This window comes from Pygoscelis adeliae, unplaced genomic scaffold (assembly GCF_000699105.1).
Source record: "Pygoscelis adeliae isolate BGI_AS28 unplaced genomic scaffold, ASM69910v1 Scaffold38, whole genome shotgun sequence".
Classification (NCBI taxonomy): domain Eukaryota; kingdom Metazoa; phylum Chordata; class Aves; order Sphenisciformes; family Spheniscidae; genus Pygoscelis; species Pygoscelis adeliae.
Genome location: NW_008825614.1, coordinates 10,609,043 through 10,633,403, shown reverse-complemented (window position 1 = coordinate 10,633,403; position 24,361 = coordinate 10,609,043). Strand labels below are relative to the sequence as shown.

General features: G+C 39.6%; 1 protein-coding gene across 1 annotated transcript in view; it reads right to left on the bottom strand.

The window, feature by feature from the left end:
• The window catches only part of KDM5A (lysine (K)-specific demethylase 5A), a 48,810-nt gene that overhangs the window by 6,304 nt on the left and 18,145 nt on the right, over positions 1-24,361 (bottom strand). The window contains exons 10-25 of the mRNA XM_009332896.1: positions 23,482-23,663; positions 21,532-21,694; positions 20,581-20,700; positions 19,141-19,335; positions 18,857-19,038; positions 18,456-18,580; positions 18,055-18,205; positions 14,855-14,972; positions 11,220-11,575; positions 10,566-10,704; positions 9,416-9,595; positions 7,736-7,897; positions 6,163-6,714; positions 5,240-5,383; positions 1,672-1,831; positions 1,161-1,381 (exon numbers count right to left, since the gene is read on the bottom strand). Coding sequence (XP_009331171.1) covers positions 1,161-1,381; positions 1,672-1,831; positions 5,240-5,383; positions 6,163-6,714; positions 7,736-7,897; positions 9,416-9,595; positions 10,566-10,704; positions 11,220-11,575; positions 14,855-14,972; positions 18,055-18,205; positions 18,456-18,580; positions 18,857-19,038; positions 19,141-19,335; positions 20,581-20,700; positions 21,532-21,694; positions 23,482-23,663 — 3,150 coding nt within the window. The remainder of the gene's footprint in view (positions 1-1,160; positions 1,382-1,671; positions 1,832-5,239; positions 5,384-6,162; positions 6,715-7,735; positions 7,898-9,415; positions 9,596-10,565; positions 10,705-11,219; positions 11,576-14,854; positions 14,973-18,054; positions 18,206-18,455; positions 18,581-18,856; positions 19,039-19,140; positions 19,336-20,580; positions 20,701-21,531; positions 21,695-23,481; positions 23,664-24,361) is intronic.

Sequence of the window (24,361 nt, the reverse complement as noted above, 5' to 3'; positions counted from 1 at the left end):
GCTTCACTATTAATATTACAGTCTGGCACACTATTTATAAATTGCTATTTTCTGGCATTCAAACTGTTCTTCAATCAATTCCACGCCAAAACCATTACATTAAAAGAACATTAAGCTTATAAAGTTAAGTACTTGGGTCAAAACATGGTAAAGCAGTACTTCTTTGGAGGCAGGGTCTGCTTTATACTACTGTCCTAACTGATGGCAGTTTGGCAACATTTTGGCTTATCCATTGTATATGGCTGACAGTCGGAAAATGAGACAACTGATTAATATGCTCACCTAATCTCACCATTCATAGCATGTAACCTTCCATCTTATATTACTGTACGCTACCAAAGAGTCAAGAAAGAACCATCTTCGATATATTGCCTGTACAGTTCAGTAGCCCAAAAAGCAATCATATACCCCATAACTACACATGGTCAAACTGACCCCTAACTTCAGCTGACAGATGATAAAGGATGGGTTCCAGTATAGCTGTTCAACACAAGAGTTTACCTTTTCTTCCAGCACACAATCCTTACCCACTGCATGAATGAGGCTGTGATCTGGACTAGACCTCAGAATCAGCAGATAAACCTGCCTCGTTCACTGTCAGCTGAGCAAAGTGTTCAGCACATCTTCACAGTATACTAATAAAAAAATTGCTATCTCTATGTTATTCTGAGAAGAATAGGAATCTTATTACCTGCATTACCAAACCATGTTTTATTAAAAAAAGTGTTCTTTCCCCAGTAACAACAGAAGTTCAGCAACATACAAGTATCAAGTTATACAAGCGAAGTGTAGACTTTCCATCTTCCTATGTTTCTTGTAATTCTTTTGCAGATCAGTTCTGATTCCAAGCATAATCAAGAACAGCATTTCCTTCCCTAACCTTATATTTTCTAAAATAAGGTTTGCATATGGAACTGCCTGAGAAAACTGTTCTAAATATGGTTAATTGTGGAGGACAGTGCTACGGCATGAGTGATCAAGAACTGAATTTTTGGATCTCTTACTCTGTTATATTCTGGAATCTACTACTCCCCAGTTGAAATCCAAACATGTCAAGTAACTAAGCACTCAACTACCCAAGTTTATATTTAAAAAAAAAAACACCAAAATAACATGGTGGGTTTTTTTTCCATACCAGAATATTTCTTCAAGTTCCATACCTCCATGACATGAAGGAACCTGTCCTCAGAGGGTGGATGAGTAGCCTGTAAAATCCGCCAGATGTGCTGAGTCTCATCCAGTGATACCTCTAGTAGATCTCCTACCATCATTAAATCTTCTAGCTGAGCTTTTGCTCCAGGTGACAGTTCCAATACAGGGGGCTCCAAACTGCGAGGTACCAGTGGACTCTTCCGAGGCTGCTTCCTTGGAGTGCTAGAACCTTTCAGACAGGAGGCAAGTCATATAAGGATAAAAGGAAGAGATCAAAACCAAAAGAAATGACGTACTTTTTACAACAACAATCTATGGAGGGAGACAATCCCAAGCAAAAAACATTGACACAGGTTTATATATCAGACATCAGGAAACTAACTGCAATGTAACTTTACCTTCTTACAGACAACATGTCCTTTATAACTAGCCCAGGTAACAGAGCAGTTCCCCTCCTTACTGACTGCTCCATCCCAGCTGTCTGTTCAATTTTATCTCAACGTATACAAAAGCAAATACCTTGAGAGCAGCTTTTAGAAGCAGACGAGTATGCATGTTCAGCACAGAATGAGGGAGCAGTCCACATGTGTGTCACCACTTCCTCTGATTTAATGGGGATTTCCTCATCACAAAACAAATTGGGCTCCAAGCTGCTAGAAGATTTTACACTGGCATTGTCCTGAAAAAGACCCACAGAAAACATGCAACATCTGGATCCAGAAAATAACTACTTCAAAGTTAATTCTACTAAGACTGACCAGTCTGCTGCTCCTAAAACCCTACTTTGAAGCACCCCACCAGAGACACCAAAGACCATGTGCAAAAGGTACAAGTTACATCCCTACTTAAATAGTGGATGAACACAGCAACTACGGAGACAGGTCAATAGATTTATAGCTAGTGCATGAGAAACACTTGACACGTTTCCTCACTCAGCAGTCCCTCAAGTATGATCTTCAGAAGTCAACATAATGAAAAGAGGCATACTCTTAGCCTACGTAATTTTTTTGTTTTGAAAAATTTGACTGCAAGACCATGAAGACTGGCATCTTTAGTAAAGCAGGGGTATAGTGAGTAAATAATGGTTACTATAGAAAGAAACAATTAAAGATCTTACAGGTGAGGAAAAAACAGGGTGTTCCAGCAGAGCGAACATCAACACAATGGCAAACGATCAAACGTTGGCCCTGGGATCGGGACCTTCATGGAGGTCTTGAACCATTTTAAGATAGGAGCAAACACTGAAAGGAAGAGGGCTGTAATACTTGAGACTGTTGTGAGTATTTCCATGAACAGAATAATGATGGCATTGGCTTGTGCTTAGCTCACTGCATTGTGTAGGATGGATGCTTGTCTTTTTAGATACATCACGTTCTGAAATGGGACACGTGCCTTCAGATGCAGGTGGATCCATTAAGAGAAGAGAGATTAGGAATCTCTTAGCAGTGGGAGAAGCTTTGTTTGACTTCGCACTACATTAGGCAGAGAATCCAGAGAAGGCACAAGCCCATCTGAGTAGATTCCCTGATGCCCCCTAGTACTAACTTCTACCTCTTCTTACTTGCCCCTGCAGGTGAAATTAATAAGGATAATCTCCTCAACCAGCTGTCTATTTCCACAGCACTTTCCAGAACTTAGCCACCCCATCACATTTGTGATGAAACTGGCCAACAGGTTAAACATACTTAACATGCCACATAAGACTGAAATCTTTCAGAAAACAATAAAAAACAAGAAGCTGGCTTAAAAGAAGAGAAAGACTGTAGAGCAGTTATTGACAATATTTACCTGAAGATTAGCTGTGTGGGTCCCAAAATGGCCAACTCAGGAAATTGTACCACCCAGACACTGTCATTTCATGACATAAAAAGGGAGTTTAAGAATGGTAATCTCTCTATGGCTTTCAGTTACATGTTTAGAAGGAAGTGAAGTGCACACTAATGATGTCAGTACAGAACTAGAAGTGGGAAATTCAGATTTAAATTGCCCAGATGAAAATGGAGAATAAATATATTCAGAAAGAGGAAGATACTTCTCCCCACATAGTAAAGGTTGTATCTCGTACAATATCTTGTTCTGGATATCATATGATATTACATTAAAGAAAGTTCAGGGCCAATAGGGAAATTAGCAAAAAGATATCATCATTTGGTGGCCATAGGCAACACAGATGCAAAGGCATGAGAAAAAATACACGAGACAAAAATGAAAGCAATTAAAGGTGAAGAAAATGTACAGTAAATTTGACCAGTGAATCAGTCTGCTTGGAACAAATCTTAAAACAAGTCTAGCTATTGCACTAATAATGAAGTATTTCCTGGCAAGAATCACATTTTAACTAGAAGCAGCACAATATAATCAAACAGGCCTTTTCATATCTGTTTTTGTAACCACTGTTGTACTTGAGATGTCCCAGACCATGGTTTTCGAAACATAGTCTATGGACCCTTAGGGATCTGAGGATTACTTCTACAGGGTCCACAAGAAGTTATTAAGAGCAAATTCATGATGCATCATGATCTACATACTTTTTTTTAAAAAAAAACACCACATCACTCCACTGGAGAACGTTTATAGATCATAAACTGAAAAAACCCAACCCTTGAAAGCCAACAGTATAAAAATAATTAAACTCTGAGCAACTTTGCTATTTCTTTTGAACTTTGCTACTCCTAGTTTAGACCTGAAGAATTTGGTTGCCTGAAAATCAGTCTTCCATTCCAACCATGTTAGCTGACCTAACAAAAGACATTTCTGGTCCCTATCAGCTTTGCTTCAACAGATTTTTACTCTTAGGTTTTTACAATTACATATGGTGATGGACACCCAAATCAAAAGGGTTAAGTAACAGATTTTGAAATCACGACAACAGAATCATTAAACAAATGAAATTACACTCCTGCAAAACCCTCAGATCTTGACAAGCATATGCCATCTTTCTTGACATATCCTTTATCACAGCCTTAGAAAATGCCACATCTTTCAGAAATGCCTTATTATGACTCCTGATGCAAAGAACAGTTTGGATTTTTTTTTTTTTAATAAAAAATAATTTAATTAAAAGCTGTAACACCCAATTGCAATGTACTCTTGTTGGCATTTCACATGGGACTGTAAGACAAATGTGTGTATTTGCATAAAGCTGCTTAGAAACAAAATACTAAAAATAGGAGATTGAGGCAAATCATACCTAGAAAATCTGCTGTCCCTTTATAAACCAGAAAATGTGCCTTAGAAAAATTTACATGACCACACTGTCTTTTAAGTTAGCATCTTTTAAGGTAGATATGACACTATCGCTAGAAAGAAAACACCGCACAACAAGAAACAGTGCCATTGCTTTTGTCTCTGCCTATATCAAAAGGACGTTTCAGAAGTTCTGAAGTGAAATACATCACATTGAAAATATTTGGCTACCTCTACAATTGCCTTTTCTTATGACAGTTCTTCTCTAGTTAAAATATTTTAAAAATTTAATTGCAGTTACAATTTCTGAACTGAATCTAGACACTAACACACAACAGAATCCAGACATCTACTCCTGAATATTTCCACACATCCAAAATTGAACACATGTACCTCCTTTATATGAAGGTTGAATGAAGAGAAAGGTTAGGAAAACATGAAAGAAGCTCTGACATCAGGAAGCTTCTTATAGGGCATGCACTTTCCAACGACTAATTTTTTGCTGTAGCAAAAACTGTTGAAGAGCTCTCCATATAGACATTTACTCATACTTATGATTCATGATATCTCTGAATGGGCCATAAAGACAATGTTCATCCTCCATGGTATTATAAATACAAATCCCTTGAGAAGTGTATCTTTTTCCTTAGCTATAAAAAACACCTTTTGAAACTCAAACAGGACATTTGGAAATTTTAAATAGAAACATTACAAAACTTCCCAATAGTCCAGAACTGAGACATTCAGATAAAATCAGTAAGTACCTCTTCTGCAACAGGAGCGAGGGCAGAATGTACAGAGATAGCTTAAGATACAAAAAATATTCTGAAATAAATTGAATTAATAAAAACCAGGTGCTCTGGATTAATTCCATGCAGACAAGCCACATTGGATTACTTACCTTTATATCATAGCCATACGTCTCCCTGATGTCTTCATCAGAGTCTGTCTCTTCATCATCGTAATCCAAAGTCTGCCGTGGGGATGAGGACACACTCCCTATCACTCTGTTAAAGGCTGATTGCTGGAAACTAGTCAAGTGTCCCTAAAATAAGAATGGAATACAGGAATGAAACAATAAAATTTCCAGAAAAATCTATTAAAAAGCTAAAGAGTTACTGATGAAGAGAACAGTGGTTCTTTTGGCCTGAGGATAACTGCCTGGACAGTCACAGCAAGATGTGAAGAGAGAGAGCGAAATATCCAAGGAAAAGGTTCTATTAGATTTTATTTCTATGTTTTTGAATAATAGTGACTAGAAAGATCTAGATACTGCTGTTCAGTGCTACCAAATTATAGCCTCTGGTTGTACAAACTTCTTCACCACAGCATCATCTGATCTCAACGTCAAGATGAAGAGCTCAGCTGTAGAAGTACCAGTGTTTGCCTATAGTCCTCACTGAAATTTACTAACAAAACACCAAACGCCTAAGAATGACAATCCATAAGAAATTATAAATATTGAGACCTTTGATTCTGTCAAGAGGGAAATGAAGTTTGGACACCAAAGTAGCCACTGCTTTACACATCTTCAGGCCCTTAGCCAGCTGTTATATCTGAACCAATGTTTCTTACAAGCACCTTCAGCAGTTGCTATTGACAATGAGTACAAAGCAACAGACCTGTTCTGGAGCAGCATGTAACTGACTGAAGCCAGCCATAGCCTGAGACTGAGGAGCACTGAACTAAGTAATTTTGATATGTCTAATTCTCAGCTTTTAACTGTCTCTCTCCTCTCCCCCAAGCTTCTCCAAGAAAGATAAGGCATTTCAACACACTGAAAAAGGACAAGCACGATAAAGAGCAAGATATTCACATCCCTACCTGCAGGTCTGGGTTAGCTGCTGCTTTCTGTAGCTCTGCACTGATTATTTTCTCTGTTTTCTCCCGTGCTGCCTGCTCCACCATTCGCTGGCTGAGCACAGAAAGCTTAGCCAAAGCAGAGGACAACTCGTCAGTGGCCAAAGCCTGCCGTGCTCGGTCCTGCCAACTCATGGCACGTTCTGTCAAGCACTGCAATGCTTCCCCTTCCGGCAGCCGTACAGGCAGCTTCTGCAGGGACACCAGCAGAGACAGTATTGTCTCAAGCCGTGGCCTTCGAGAACGCATGCAAAGCGGACACAGAAACTTCACTTCTTTGGCCTGCCAACTAGAGCCCTTCTTCTGAGAGCTTGTTTTGGGAAGGGGCACGCAGCCACTATGAAACCAGTCTTTGCACAGCTCACACTGTAGCATGAATCCACTAGCTGTTTTGCGGCAGATACAGAATTTGACTTCTTCGATTCGATCCACCATAGTCATCTTGGCCAGGTTAGCTGCCCTGAGAGCATGCATGGCTTCAATCTCCTTCTGTTCCCGCTCCTTGAATATAGCCACCTACCCAAAGACAAAAAACAGTTCATGACCTTCACAGCTAAGAGAGATTACATTTTATTAGTAATGTAGGAAAAGAAAAAAAAAACACCTATCAAGAGATCTTCCTAGTTAAACTAGCCCAAAATTTAGGAAGTGTGATCTAATTAAAATACCTCCTCCTCAATTACTCATTACTCCCCTGAGTCCTTCTGACAGAGATTCTATGTAAACTTTAGATAACCTTCTCCATATCTACAAAGTTTCTGAAGTTCATAATTAAATCTGCTGTAAGGCCACCAGAAGAACAGGTTTTGACTCCAGAAAAGAAGTCAGAATTGGTTCCATCCGTCTACCGAGACAATGCAGCTGAGCATTGTTTCAGTGTTGACTCAGCACCAGGAACATCTGAGTGACCACATATCTTCCCGAAGCAACTTGCATTTCCTCAGTGTCTCCATTCAAGTAACTATAACACAGCATACTAAGGTAAAACAGACTGTGTATAAGACACATTAATGAGCCTGCATATATTTTCTTTGTTCCCAGAGAAAGGGCAGCCAGATGACAGCAAATTCTTCTGATAAGCTGCATCAATATCCTCCCAACAAGGAGGAATCAAATACAACATTCCCCACAGCCCAGTTTCTATGACCAAGCACTTAACAGGCTGCCCTCAAAATCGACCTAACCAAATATGTCTTGGTACTGTTTAAGGTAGAGCTGCGCCTCATTCCACATTATTTTGATGGGATTTCAATAAATGTTAATAATATTAGATGAGCAGCCACAGATATTAACCCAAGAGCATTTAAGTCTTACACATAGCCCAATGCATATTAAATACCAGCACTTATACTCTGAACTGTGCTTCCCTCTACTTTCACTGCAATTAAAGCTGAACTATATTCTTGTGTCAAACATCATATTATGAGATACTCGTTTCAGTGAGATTCATTTATCAGTTCTTCCATAAGATTTCTACACAGATTAGAGACAAATTAAACCCACTTATCAGGAGACACTACCTTTCATTGCTCCTTACCACAGCTGCAGTGTCCCTGGCCTCCTCCAGCCCATCCTCCAGTTCACTTAGGGATTCCAAGTCAAGATCTTTCTCCTTTTCCTTCTCCATCAACTCCTTTGCCCTCTTTCGCCTATTCTTACTGCTCCCATAAACACCAATATCAGTCCGAGGGCTCAGAACCTGTAACCACCAAGAAAACTTACACTGTCAGAGCCAAGGATGCCAAGAACAGTAAAAAGTTCTAATCTATAATGTTATGATTTCAGGGACATATATGAGAACATCTAATAAAGGAATTACAACAGTCACCAGAGAGCAAAACATACTCAGCAATCTAACACCTTTGATATCTGTCAATTAATGCTAGAAAGAGGAGAAATAAACAGAAATGGATACAAGTATTTCATACGTATGGAATGTGAATGTAATCAGCACCACAGTGATGTGGCAGGTCAACTTGAAAGCCACTGTGTTTTCATGATTGAATTGCAAAATCTATTCAGATTAAGCTGTCATACATATAGCTAACTGAAATACTGTACGCAGTTAGATATCAGTAGTTTAACATTCACTTCAAGCACCTTCATCAACTGCAAGTCTTAAAGATCTGCCATGATTTCATATTTACATCAGCAATTTGGTGGCTGAAACAAAACTAAAAAATATGCTATAAGCTTTTCAATATCAAAGATGAGAGGCTTCAAAGCACTTTTAAGGACAAGAATTAAATTTTAAGTAATCTTGATGAGTTGGAAAGCATACTTAAATATAAAATCAGGCAAATTAAATTCCATATAGGAAAGTTCAAATTGATACATTTAAGAAAACAGTCAAATGCAAAACCAGAACATATTTATTAAGTAGTTAGGCAAAAGAACACAGAGAAAGAAATTTGGACCTAGAGTCATAAACTGAACAGAAATCAGTGGGATGCTGTTCCAACAGGGGCAGATCCCATTGGGAACCATTAAACAGCAGTATCCCCTATGAGACGCAAGGTGTAATAACTGCACTTCACGTGGCACTAGGGAAGCCACAGTGAGAGGATTCTGTCTGGTTTTGGACATCGCACAAAGTGAATACAAACCGCAGAGAACAGCAACAAGATAAGAGTATGAAAAACACAGCCTACAAGAAAGCGTTGAAAGAACTGGAATTGTTTTCCCTGGAAAAGAGACGCCTGTCAAGTAGATATGATAAATCTTCAAACACATGAATGATTTTCATTAAAACAGAGACAGTAACTACATTCATTGAAGTGAAATAAACAGTAGCTGACTTAATTTTTCTTATAGTTAAACAGCTTATAAAATACCTAATCTATTTTCTTAGAATTTAAGCAGTGGAACAAGTTAAACACTCATCAACTAAAGACAGCTTCTATGTCCATTTCTCAGGCATACATTTCTACAATTACACAAAAAGAGAAATCCTTTTCTTTCCCTCCCAAAAAGGAGAGCTTTAATCTGTTTCTTCAAAAGTAACAGCTGAGGTTGTCTATACATAGAACAAGACTAGCCAAACATAGACTTTTTGCCTTTTTCATTCTTTTCACCTGAGAACAGCTGAAGTTTTTTATCATATTTATTCTCAAAAGGAGCTGTAATCTACTGTAATTGAACCAGCTGTTCCCTCCACACTGCAGAGGACCATCAAGATCAGTTTCTGAAGGCTGACACAGAAGTGTCTGTTACTCACCTGTAACAGACTGTAGCTTGAGTTCTTCTTCAGGAAGGTCCTTCCTGTGCGCTCTCTCCAGGCACGTGCTGCAGCTACCTGTGATTCCAGCTGCGGCAGGGCATCAAGACGCACTGGTATTGGGCGGCCTTTGGCAGACAAGCTCTCCAGTTGCTCCAGGTAGGCATAGTTGCTCCCGTTCTGGGGTAAAAAGAAATTTTTCTAAGCCAACGATTCCACCATTGTATCAGCAGCCAGCTTAATTTCAAGCCATACACTATTTTGTCTCTGACTAAAATAGAGTCCCATAGGAAAGGAAAGGAGCACAGGGTATCGATCTTACTGATAATTTTAAAAATATCTCATACAGTTTTTATTTTAACAGCCATTCTGACAAGGCCAGCTGGCTTACGGAGTAAGACAACATTTCATTTCTAGATGGTTGTCTTAAATGCTGTCTGCTTAACAGCAAGCTCAACAGCAAACTACAATATCTGAGAGTTGTACAGGGGCTGATGTGAAATCAGCTGGGATTCTCACTTCAGGTCCCAACAAATACCTAATACAAGAATAGCAGTTGTAGTCCAGAGATCAACACCTAGAAATATCACAGAAGCCATGTCCCTTTTGGATCAAGTCATGTGGGTAGAGCAATAGAAGGGGGGACTACTGAACTAACAATGTTATAACTTCATCTATTTCAGATAGAAGATTTCAGCCATCAGTACCATTAAATCTTACACCATTTTGGGGAGAAAAAACAAACAAAACACCCCATTGCCATAGCCAGCTCCAAAATTGAAGACCTGTGAGCAGAACATCTGCTGCTGCACCTGAGTATTTCCAGTGACAGTATGCAGAACAGTTTCAATACCAAGTAAGGCCCTTTGAGAGTTACATTTGTATACATTTGTATCATAACGAATTTGCTGCTTTTACATCCCCCATGAAATGCACAAAAGGAAGGGAAATAGAAATTGGATAGCCAATGGGGAAACAGCAGCACATAAAGAAAAAGGAATTCAAGCACACGACCTATGGTAAGCACATTTAACAGTTATAGTAAGGTTTCCCTTCAGGTCACCTTTGTGGGTAGAGGGACTAGGAATAAAGAACGTGTCTAAATAAAAGGATGCAAGCAGAAGACTCCAGTCCCTGCTGTAACCCCTACCTGAATGGCCTCCACTTTGGCTGTCCAGTCTCTAGCCCGCTGCAGGGCTTCTTTCAGTGCCAGCACATTGGGTAGGTAAGCAGGGATGTTCTTTGCTTCATTCACGATGCCCTCCAGAGCCATCATACTTTGGCGTGGTCTAGAGTAAGAAAAAACCAATTCCAGCCTTCTCTCACAATGTCAGTCAACTAAAGACATAAATTTGACAGGCTGGTGATGCAACTTCATCACTACACTGCAGTGTAGGATACCATGGCTCTATTCTTGGAAGACGCTACTGGCTACCAAATAACAGGTGAGGTGAGAAAGCTGATGGACTTTGCACAGTCAAGTTCAAAAGGGCACAGCATTAGACCTCCTTAACATCGAGGAAGCTGTCTTGCATAGCATACTCAGTGTTTTTTGTTGAGGGGGATGAATAGCAAAGACAGCGGCAATTCACAGCCTCCTGCCACTGTGCAGCATGACAGAGAATCAACTCTTCTGCAACTCATCAGCTACCTCAAATCCGAATCTTGAGCAATGAAACAGCTGGGCGGTGAAAAGAAAAGCACTACAGCTTCAAAGCCCCTACTTTTCACCACACTCCTCAACAGAGGCTGAGAATCCCTGAAGCGTGTGACCTATAAGAACAGTTTGCAAAGGAACACTCACCTCGCCTGCAGGCAGACCTTGGCCTTCTCCTCCCACCTCTCCGAGACTGTAAGCAGCTCTTGCAGCTCAGCCATGGCCTTCTCTACAGCATGGTGTGGTGCCAAGCCCACACCCGAGTCAATCAGCTTCTTCATCACATCTAGGGTGACCCTCTGGGGATCCAAGAGGGTGGACCTCACCTCATCCAGCCACCGTGCCTGCTGCAGTTCTTGCTTCAGCCTTGGCAGTTCAGGAAGTTCTACGTAAAGGCCAGAGCCCATGTCTATCAACTCCTGCAGCTTGGAAGAGTCTGGGATCTCATCCATCATAGCTTCTTGAGCACGCTCATGAAATTCTTCCACATCATCAAGCAGATTCTGAAGTAACATACAGTACATATCAATTAGGAAAAAACGCCCATAGAATCAAAAGGGAAAGTTGACTGAGGGATCAGTCAGCTGCGAATTTGTATGTGATCATCACATAATCAGTCAGAGCTTCTACACACACTGCCAGCTAGTTTGTCACAAACCATCAAGTCTGGCACATATTAAGTAACAGACCGTCTAAACTCATTTGGCCTAATGTTCCAAACACTGCATATTAGGTGGATGAAACTCTGCACCTAAAATAGTATAACTGCAACTAACTACAGCTGCCAACAAAACAGAGTATTAAGCGCTGCCCAGTCGACATTAATTTTAAAATAGTGGGGGGAAAGGGGACTCCTGCAAACAGATAGCTCTTTCAATCTAGCGTCAGGGGCATTACAGTAATGATGGTAATACACAACAGAACACAACATGCTGAGGAAAAAGAACAAGCCAGAGTTGTACGAAGACATGAATACCAAAAGATCACTAAAATAACAACGGTCAGGTTTTAAATTACTAATTCCTAAAGCAGGCCCACTACTTAAACACACCTGGGTTTTATCCCAGAAAGGAAAGAAATGAAAATGCAAAACCCACTAATGAAAGGAGACAATTTCACAGAAATCCAACTGCACTGCTGCAGTTGTCCTCATCCTCACATTTTGGCACTGCAATGAAAAAAATCAAAGCAAGCAAACAGACAGGAAAGAATCTCTGCAGGAGATTCATTCAAGGACATTCAACCAGTATACTCAATTTGTAAGAGACTCAGGAGTGAATCAAGAGACAGGTATTTCTGATAGCAAGCCGATGGCACAATGAGCAGCAAAACCTGCATTTCCTAACCCTTAGCGTACTGCCCTTTTTGTCTGATGCTGCTTTTCATGACTGTCTGGAAACCAGAAGGCATTGCAAAAAAGAACAAGATCCACATTATAAGGATTTTGATTGAGGGAACATATGCTGTATGCTTTATAGTGACAACAGTAAATTATTACAGTTTAATAATTATAATGCCTTTTGTGTTAGAAAATACTCATCATCAAACATGACAGTTATTTTGCAATTCATTACAATGTATAATTGCATTCAAACGCCATGCTGAAAGTTAGCAAGGGCTTAGGCGTAAATGATCATTATCTGACTTCATTCAGAAACTAAGAGACTATGGTTCATAACCAGTAAAATGATAATATTTATTTTATTGGTTAGTGATTATGTTGAAGCTTCAAGAACACACACATGCACAGACGGAGTACTTTAACAGAACTAGTTTCCTAAGGCTGGGGAGGGGGAAGAGAGAGACTAGCTGGGTGAAAATGTTTAGACAACAATACGAATTAAAACTGTTAAGAGTTTATTGTATGTCCTCAGCTCTGTCATCTACAAATTATGTCTTAATTAGAAGCAGGTTTTAAATACACTAGAAACAAAAAAACTCCTTTGAGAACAACCTTATAGGTCTATTAATAGATGATGATAAAATTTCATGAATAAACATGAGTAAATATTTCTGGTTTATATTTGGAAGGAAGTGCAGTAAAATCTTCTATCATATGAGGATGATAATATACTTTCCACTCTATTAGCTGCTGGGAAACACATTAAAGAACACCTTTGAAAGATAAAGATTAGAGTCAACAGGCCTGGAAAATCTGTATCCTGGAGTTCTATAGTTTTCTGAAGGTACCTGTTTTCAGCAACAACATGCCAATATCAAAGACAAGAAGAAAGTCCAATATAAAGCCTCTCCATGATATCAGCAACGAACTACCATGGAAAAGTTAATACAGAATTCATGAATGAAGAAGGACATAACCTACACTAGGAAACACTTATGGAAAAGAGGCCTTCTCAAACGAGACTATTACATGTTTGGTTATGTAGGGGTAGCTGCACATATGGTAATTTTTAGAAATTTAGGACCTCAATCTAGCAGTATAGAACATTCTTCTTAAAACTGTATCAACAGGGAATACATGGGTTAATAAATGGTTAACATACATCTTAAGAACCATTTCTCAAGGTGAAAAAAAATCTTTATTTATTAAGGATGTTTCTTGAAGGAGTTTTCCAGAAGTTGGTTAGTAGGCAAAACACTACTTAACATTTCATCATCAGTGACACAGAAACAAATTAAGATTACTGCTGAAAACACTTGCTATGATACAGACTGTCAGAGTGATAAACGATAATAGCAACCAGGGGAATCAGTATGATCTGGATTACTTATTAGGCTAGATTCATTCGAAGACAGGTGCAAAGATATATATGAAGGACAAGAAATGCAGGCCATGCATACAGATTAAGGGGGCTGTAACCTGGAAAGCAAGGCTGAGATATATTTACTGAACAATTGTTAATGTGGTACTGCTTTCCCTCTCCCCTGAAGAAGCACACCAATATAACCTTCAGAAGTTTCTACCAAAACATATAAAGGGTAGGATTTAACTGGAAATTCCACCACTATAGATCGCATTAAAGATGCTGGAATAAGAGTAACTGGTTCAGAGAGATAAAACTGGGCCGCCTGGACAATGACAAGGTGGGCAGGATCTTTTCTCTTGATTTACCTGCAGTGAGACCACCACATCTGACCATAGCCACTGCAACAGGCACCTTAAAAAGTCTATGCATAGTCAAGTGAAGTGCTCTGTTCAGTTGCCTACACGCTGACTGCCATGTGCAATACCCCACTCTGTCTGAGACTGCCACACAAGAGCTAAGGTATTCCTCCATAATGGCAATGGAGGCCAGGTGGAATACTTTAGAGCATCTCACAGGTCACTAGATACCCATGCTGAGGCTACCAAATTGAGCCGCACATATTCAGCTGCTATGACTATACTAGCATAAAAGTACAAACACCATCATTGCCCACTTAGAGACATGCTTGCAAACGAGCAGGAAATACATGTTACCATTCCATTATGGACAGATAGCAACATGTCATCAGCAAAACTTCAATAACAACCGCAAGATTACCCAGTAAAGCAGGGAGACACTGAGCTAGATGCATCCAGAGTATTTTACTTCCTTTCTTGAGGCCACAGATATCATTGCAAAGCAGCTACTTGCTCTATATTAGAAGCTAGAAATGAAACACCCCATTCAATCCATCTCTGCCAGTGAAGAACTGATTCTTAAAAAAAAAAAAAAAGGCCTTTCATCCTTTACATCAGGAAACATTATCTGTTTAAAAAAACAAAACCCACAAACAAAACAGAGCAAAGCAAAAAGCACGACACTTACGATATATTCGAGGAGCAGATGTAAACTTACCTTTACTTGTCGGGCCTGGCTGATAACACAGGGCAGGCTAAACAACTGCTGTACAAATGCTTTAAGCTCTTCCATAGTTAACTTGGTCCGTGTCCTTCCACTATCTTGGCTCTGTCTGCTGAATGGACAAAATTAAACAGCATTACGTGAGAGAGAAGGTGATGATCCTTGGATTTACTCACAGTGACAGAAAGTCAAGATTACTGAGAAGTTACCAAAAAAATTCTATCGCTTGAAAATTCAAAAAACCCAAACTCCACAAGAATTCCAAAATCTTAAAAACTAGATTTAATGTAATTCCTCTAAGCATCTTCAAGAGAATCTACCCTGCTCTTCAGAGGTAGGAATGTCTAGATGACTTTCAGATTGGGTTTGTTCCAAATAGGTAGAAGAACATAGCCCCAAAAAGCTTGCTTTAGGCAGCTCAAGAAGTTGACTGCCATGACGTCTCCGGTATGTAACAGCAACAAGCTCTGAAAAGAAGTCTGTTTTCTAGAGCACTCTCTCTTGCAGCCAGGAAACTATTGAAACTGGCCTTGCAACAGGAAGAGTGTTACTGAGTAGGACATGTTCTGCAAAGACATTTCCATTAAATATCACTCACAGCAAGTATCACAAGCCCACTGAATGCAGTAAGACTTAAAAGTGACACACTGCACAAATTAAACACTTGGTATACATATCACTGACAGGCACAACAATTTCACAAGCAGGACAGATTTTAAAACACTGAAGAGTTGTTCCCTGCTAATGAATCTACATTTTATTACTATAGAACATTAAAGAAAAACAAAATTCGATCTTTCAACCTATGACGTTAAATATAGTTGTAAAAGTAGAATTTAGATAGTTGTAAAAGTAGAATTTAGATTAATGATCAAATATAATTACACACCATGTAAAACTCAAAGGTGAAAAAAAGAACACCACAGGCTTTGACTAGCTATGACAGACAGTGAGAAGGAGTGGTGGCTGCACTGGACCTGCTGTGCCTCCAACACTCTGCGCGAGAGTGAACGGGGTGTGGTGCTCCAAGAGACACCACCACAGGAGGGCACACTCCGAAACATCACACTGGCATCCTGTCCCTAGCCCGACCATGGACTGCCACAGCACGAGATGGTGCACAAAAAGATATAACTACCCCTGCCTATGGAAACTCACAACTTTCAACAGCAGGGAGAGATACAGGATTGGAATATTGGACAAATCTTCACAGCTGCGCGTTACCTATTTTTCAGGTTTATATATAATCAGATGCATAAGGGATACATTTTCTTTTGCTACATTTGACCGTGAGTTTATTGCTGCTTTAATCCCTGCCAATTTGTTCTGTCTGAGCACTCATTTTTAATTTGCTTTTTTAATAACCTTATCATTTGTGTAAATGTGATCCTTCTCAATGTATTAAATATGAACATAAATGTTAAAGAAGCTGAACGTGACCTCTATATTTAAATTTCCTAACACTGTTCAAAGAGGTTTCAAAATCTTTCTCAAACCTCAATTTTGTAACATACTGCTATTTAGCATACAACAGCCCTCAGACATATATACAAGACCTTTTTTTTGCCCCATGGCATTCCTTTCAGCTTTAGATCAGACACACCCTTGAAAGTTGTCAAATCTTTCTACCCTTTGTGTTTCTTGGGATAGTGCTGGAAATCCACCAAATAATTAACTGAAGGCAAGTCTGTTGACGAAAGGCTGACATACTCCAACAGCAGGAGGAGGAAGAAGGAGCAACAGACCAGGAACAGCTGGGAACTACCAAAATAATTAAACTTCACTAAGAACAGGGCAATGCAACCTCTGTAGCATTGCTTCCCTCACCCAGACCAGAGCTCTACGTTACCATACCTCTGTGGTAGTGGGATTCTACAAGCAATAAAAACCAAACAGGAGAGCCTTCCTTCCCCTTCAAATACAGCAAAAATGCTTCTCTATTTTATAACTTTCCAGTTACATCAGGTATTATGCTTGGATCTGTGTTGTAACTAACATTTTAGTGTTCAAATTCAAGCAATTATGATACGCATTGTGTTCTGAGTAGCAAAGTTCAGTATTATAATTAACAAGGTATTTACCTTTTACTCCCTCCCTTGAAAAGCCTTAAGGTATACACAAAAACTACACATGCAAAAAAACCAACCAACTGCAAAGCCAAATCTTATATTCAACAGAGGAAAATGCAAGCTATAAAAGTTTACCATACAACCACTGGCACAAGAATTACGGTCACCTGATCAAATTCTTTTCTATGGGACTTTTATTCAGTGCACAGAATGCATGGGAGAAAAGGAAGAACACGTTGCTGTCTGCTCATGACAGCAGAACAAGGGGACACATCCAGCAGATTGCTGAGGTAGGGCCAGTGGACAGAGTAACACTTAGGCAGCCACAGACAAGGCAGGCAACACAAAGAACTAAGGGAGACTAAACTGCCAGAAGTCACTGAGGCAAGCCACTACTTTTCAGCCACAGATCACTGACTCCCATGGTCCTTCCCAAGAAGTGCAAGACTGGCTCAAACTACGGACTGTTTTTGCTCTCTGCACTGCTCTGCTACCCCAGATCCTTTTGTCCCAGTCAATGCTGGCAAGACAGATTTCCTTTGCATCTTCCAGTAACTCCACCAGCATCATAACACATTCTGCAACTTAAGAACAGCTGGCAAAATCATAAATATTTTTGAGAAATGCTGTACCAGAAGATACAACTGCGCTTGCCTCACCAACTGTAATAGGCATTTCCTACTTTTCAAGCATTTTGCTTTGCAATGTTTTAACAGATTTTTCTTTCCATAGCTTTAAGCTATGTACTTAGCTATGCTACCTAAAATACAAACATTCATCTCAAGACTTACTTTCATTACATTTTTCTTCTAGTTGTCTTTCCCCACATTCAGAGAAATACCTGATAAGCGATCAAACACACAACTTCTCCAAAGGATTTCACATTTCAGTACATAAGTCAGCTGAAAACAGTATGTTTAACACATTCCAACCAAGTCTGCTTTTCTGGCCCTTTGTGTCACTGTATCTGCCTCTCCTACCTCTCAATGAGTCACAGCACTAAGGACAGGAAACACGGAAAGAAGTTAGTAGCCTGTGAGACCACCTCAGGGTTCTTACATTTCCAGGTCCAATCAAGTAACAAAACAGACAGATGGGAACTGTTGAAAAAAATGCCTGTCCTACCTGTGTTTTTGCTTTTTGCTTAGAAGCAGCTGTGCTACTGAAGCACAGGTCTCTGCTTCTTTCACAGCATCTCTGAGCCTGCGGAAAAGATCATTCTCTGGGTATTTCCTGTCTTCAGCATCCTCCAACATTACTCTGAGCTCAATCACATCTGTAACAACAGTACGTAAATAAGTTGTATGCAAAAACAAAAGAGATTTTAGACTGCTTCAAAGGCCTTCAATCAAGGTTCCAACAGGCTAGTTCAATTTGAAATGCACAATGATGAGTTGCATTACACTCTCAGATTAGCTCATTTCTGTTTTCCACTAAACAATACACAGTGTTTCTCTCATTAAATTAGAACACAGAACAAATATAGGAGTTTCAGGACATCTTACTATGAACGATAGAAGTCTGACCTTTCTTGTGGTTGAGATTGGCAGACAGAGCCTCTGTAACTCTACTGACCCAAGTGTCATAAGACTGTGCTCTAACTTTCACTCCGTACAGCAAAGAAGGAAGGTCTTCTAGTGGGTACCGGTACCTGGAGATATGGAAGGAAGATATAGAAAGGGTATTAATGCCCATACAAAAGCCAAGATATTGCTTATATTCAGTTTTGCCAGCTACAACAAGGCCAGAAAGACAGAACATGTATAATACCTGCTGCCCTGGAACCAAGAAACAAGTCTTGAGGAAGAAAATACTCCTTAAATAAAGGAAGAGAGAAGTGTGGCCAAATGTTGTTATTTGGTCATTGGTCTCCAGCAAACTATTGAATATGGAAGAAAAGTGGCGGGGGGGGGGAAATCCTGTGTACCTTAGACACTTCTTCTGCATGGGACATGGACATAAATCAGACGGATGGTATAAGCAGACCAGACGCTCAGGATTACAGGAACATGTAAGAGCTGACAAGAAGCACGTGGTTCTACAAGCTGTGCACTGACGCTCATCATCTGGAACCAGTTCAAACACCTCTTCTTCAGACATCAATACTCCCTAAGAAAAAAAATTAGACACTTGCTAAAAACTCTAATCCAGGCCTGGGGAGGGGGAAGCAAAAGTTCTTTTGCAAGCAAAGAGAGTTGTCTCATTACTCACCATCTGTACAACAGACTCCCTTAACCGTGTCTCTTCCTCTATCATTAGAGTCATCTCCTTGCAGACCATGGCAGCCAGCCCAACATCCAAGCACTCTGGATCTGCAGCCATCTTGAAGATCAGCTCTTCATGGGAGAAAACACAATGACGTCCTAGCCTTCGGTAATGACTCACACACTGACGTCCAATGGGAAGCTACAAAAAAACCGACATCTATCATTCTGGGAAAAGACGTTTCAAGATGATCTCTTAGCTCCCACCTTCCTTCCTTTGACAAAACCTGGGAAAAGACTGAGACTAAGAAAGTTGTATCTTATGGGACAGAGCCAATTATAACAACCTTAAATCATGTCACAGATGAGGACAAAGAGGATACCCATGCTGGGGGGGGGGACGGACACACAATATCTGCCATAACCTTATGTGCCTAACTTTCAGACACAGGTTTAAGAGTTGTCCTAAGCTCTTTTTTACTTCCAGTGGAAAGAAACTGGCACCAAAAAAGTCATCTGATCTAAGCTAAGGTGAATGCATTGCCCTCTGAGTATTACTATGCTTGGACACAGACATTTAACACAAGATGCCTAGAGTTAACCAACATTGAAACCGCTCATTTTGCACCTTTTAAAGCAAAAAATATAAAATGATAGGTGAATTTGCTACACAGATTTCTGGTTACATTTTGCATAAGCAAAGGAAACTTCACACGGCTGGTGTGAGTTTAGCAGTTTTTCACGGAGGCTATACACAGATTACATCATGAGCACAGGAGAAGAGGAACACTGACACAGTGTCAGTCCTGCAGACAATTTCTCTGATGAATGAATAAAATTCTCTGATTAAGGACTAAAATTCCTATTTGAAGGTAACAAAAACGAAGTTAGAGATAGATAAACTACAGATGAGATCATAACTTCCAACTGTAAACCCTGTACAGTGATAGGGCACACTTTTGACAACTGACTGAAGAATCCATGTAAGCTATGCTCTGGTGTGGCATGGCTATTAGAACAAGCAATAATGTGGTTTAAAGGTGCAATGAGCTGGCACAAAAGGGGAACAAAAGACTGTTATATGCCTACCTCCAACATTCAAATGACTGTCAGCTGTTCAAAGTACATTAATCTGTATCAAATTCAGAAAGAGGCATCACAGAAATACTAGCTAAAGGTACTGTGTGATATCACTTTTTGGTTAGATCAGTACTTAAAAACAAAGACCACATGACAGAGTTTCAGTTTGAAGCTGCTGAAAATTATGTGCTCATCAAAATTATTTTGTGTAATGGAAACTCACAGCAGTAACTGTTGTACCAGGAACTATAAACATAAAACATACTATGTAACATAAAAGACTACCCTTCAGACAAGAAAGTTACTAACACTCTCCTTGCAAAGGTGACCTAGCAGAGACATAGCAAACATATACAAAAGAACAGACCCAGTCAGCAGTGCAGAAGTTCACAGCTTCAGCAAAATTATATCCCTGGTTAAATCCAGAGTGATAGGCACGAGGAAAGGTCACAACAAACTCGCCAGCACACTGATTGGTCCTGTATACCTAGCACAAGTGAGGATAAAGGGGAAGAAAAAAAAAAAAAAGAAACTTAATCGGAGTTTAAGACACGTAATTAAAAGATGTTTGAACACCACTTTCTTTACCTATATAACACCACAGACAACATAGCTACCCCAAAAGTGGTAAGGATTGGTTCCATCTTCTTAAAGTGAATCCTCAATTTATAGCCTTACACAAAAAAGCTGAATATATAAGCCAACAGTTGAAAATTCTCTTTATGAATCCCAAAAGGGATGTTTCTCTATGATCATTTAATCCATCACACCACAAAGTGCATAAAAGCTTCTGGAAACAGTTTATGATTTGCTTTGTTGGGGTATTTGCCAGGGAAGCAATTTATCCTAAGACAAAAGCAAATGATAGTGACTGCTGCTTAAAGGTCTGCAGTCAATTATGTTTGGTCAAAAAAGCATTTTGTAATGCTGAGATTTCTACTGAACATTTACTGTCAAAAGATATTAAAAGCAGTTCACAGACAAACTTGCTGCTATGGCAGGGTGGTTTGTTTGGGTTTTTTCAAATTAAAAATTAAATGTAACACACAATGTACACTTGTTCTATAAGGTATTTTATGTAAGAAGCTTGGCACACTCACTTCTGATATACGATAATTTAAATTTCATGGTGAATCTAGAGAAGATTCTAGAAACAGCTTTAAAAAACACCCCACAACTAATGAATTGAATATGTCAATGTCCACTATAAAAAAAATCTTCAGAGTTATGCCAAACCATTGTTACTCAAATGCGGCACAGAATGAAACAAGAGCGCGCATAGCAGTACTTATATAAAAAACGCTCATGTGCTACTCACTGGTACACCATGTTCCATCAGCACATTGGGGTTCATAATAGTGACTAGCTGATGCAGGAGATCAGGCTGGGATTCAAATAGCTCAGGAGCCAATTCCTTCATCACATCCTCTAGCTGCTCTGCTGCATGAGAGGGCACGCCATACCATGTCTTCGGCTCTCCCCTAACAAAACACAACCACAGTAATAAACACATTACCTAAAGGAAAGTAACAGTGCCACCCAACTGCAAAGTATACCTCAAATCTAGCACGACTGTCCACACAAGCCAAATATTTTGCATATAGACACAAAAATGTCTTTAATCAACAACCGTCTTATTCAGGATGTAGCATTCTAATCTGAAAAATCAATTACACAACACAATTCTCAACATACCTGACAGCAGATTTGCCATGACACGCCTAACGTGGAAGATAATTGTAATTTACAATGCTCTAAAGGGATAAAATGGGCAATTATTTTCCTTTAGGAAGAAGAAAGTAAGTTTAACAAACAAAACCTTGGCCATCACAGCTAATGTTTAAAAGAGATCACAGTATTCCTCCACTCACTTAATTAGGCTTGGAATAGTCATATTCCTGAAACCAATGGAATAGTATACTAGCTAAGCAGAAGTGAAAAGAATAAAACACCCGACAGCACAATGAAATATAAGCCATCTTTCTAATATACATAACCAATGACTGAAAACCAGTGGTCCACTGGACTCTTAAGATAAAAAATGCCTAACATGAATTAGTTAAGTATGAGGGAAGAAAGAGATTAACAAGACCAAAACTAAACAGAAAATTACCCGAGTACACATTATTCCAGTCCTTCCAGTCCTGTCTTAACTAAAATAAACTGTAATGATCTAGTATCTATAGAGCTGAGGTTTATTTTTTAATTTTCTTTCATTAAGAAGCACAAGCAGTAGTCTGCCGAAATATCTGAAACCGTTTACATAGCACTATTTAACTGTATCAATAGTCTTGTCACCAACCATCCCAAAAGTTAGATGAGGCACAGTCCAGCATTTTCTGTGGTTCCTACAGGCTTCAGTGACACCTGCTGGTAGGACACAGCTAGTAAACCCCAGTAAATTAACTACTCTGCATCTGGGCTGCTGGAATTCACCAGCTGACACAAACCCCTCACATACTGATGTAGTTAATAGCATGCTGAGGACAATAACTGAACTCGAAACAAAATGAATCCCCCTCCTGAGCCTGTGGATCAGATCTCACTAGCAAACATGCTTCTCCAGAAATGCACAATCACGGTCTAAAGGCTATCAACTCATCCTTACCAGATGTACAACAAACTTTCTATTCTGAAGGGGTGCTCCCCACAGCTTCCCCCTCTTTCACCCCGGCTCCATCCACTGTGACCAAGCCTGATGAACTGGGAAGACTGCAATGCAAATAGTTAATCTGTCACGATTCTTCTTTTCAAACACAAAATCTGAACACCTGAACACTTCTAGGATTGTTCTGAAAGTCAGAATTACTTTCAAATTTCTCTTCTCTTGAATAGGAGTATTTCTGGCTATACATAGATCTGCTGCTGAACTGTCAGCTCTGACGCCTGAGTAAGCCACTAGGCAGCAGCCTCCATTTCCAGCATAGGGGCATACCAACTTTAAATCATAAAGCAGTGAACTGTAACTCAGTTCAAAACCAAAAGCTTTCTTAGAAAAGATGTGAGCCTGTAAAGCACGATTTTACAGTGACACTGGGTTTTTGGCAACACAAGAATATTTAATCAGTTAATGAAAAACACTGAAGTGCTTAAAACATTATCTGTATTCACTTTTAATCAGCCTCAGCTAAGAATATGGACCGCTCACTACATTTAGCTTTTTGGTTAAAAATGTCATCAGCGCGCGTAGGCATTTTCAAGTAGAACTACGAATTTACTAACAGCAAACAGGGCAGGGTAAGGTAGATGCACAAAGGAGAGCCCATACCAGTGCAGGTAGTTGATGGAATAGCTCCAGTGATCTTCAATATGCCAGCAAAACGAGGAGAAGCACATCCCTACGTACAGCCAAGGTACCTTCATGCCAGATATATCTGCATTGATGTGAGCAAGGACTGATTGTTCTAGAATTGGCATGTTATTCAAGTTCCAACCAGAAAGCGCATAATCCTGCCAAAAAAAGGAGAAAATTCTGAACAAATCAGAAGAACATGAGGACACCAACTCCAGAAAAGGAAAGTACAAAGGAGAGATCAGCCTATCCATTTCTATAGTAGACAGTGGGTAATATTCTGCAACAATGAAGCATCAAAACTAGGAAATAATTCCTTAAATACCTTAGTCAGCAATAAATCAGACTAAGATTTAAGGCCAGTCCTAGTATTTCAACATACATAGCCCATCTTCTTTGGATCAAGGCTTATATACTTAGGCTTTGATTCCCCCTCCCCGACTCCCCGCCCAAGTTTATAGGTTTCATGCTTTTCTGGTGGAACAAACACCAGCAAGACTAGTAGAACAAAAGATAGAAGTCTTCAATAAAATAGGATAACTTAAGATTGTAAACAATGCAGTGAATCTTATGTTATTATTTCAGCTTTTTTAAGACCTGCTTTACTGCACTGCATTTTATCTTTATCTTCTTTATATATTATTTTAGAAAGTTTTCTCAAGAGAAGCCGTTAAGCAATCCCACCTTTACTTTCAAATACACACCATTTGCACAAAACCCGAGAATCCAGACTGCCTTAAAAGCTCGCTACTGTGCTTTAACATTAGTCTTTCCTTAAAAAAAGCTGTTAGCACAGATTCACAATCATTTTAGGCATATCCCATAGTTCCTGAAAAGACTGGTCACACCCTCAGCT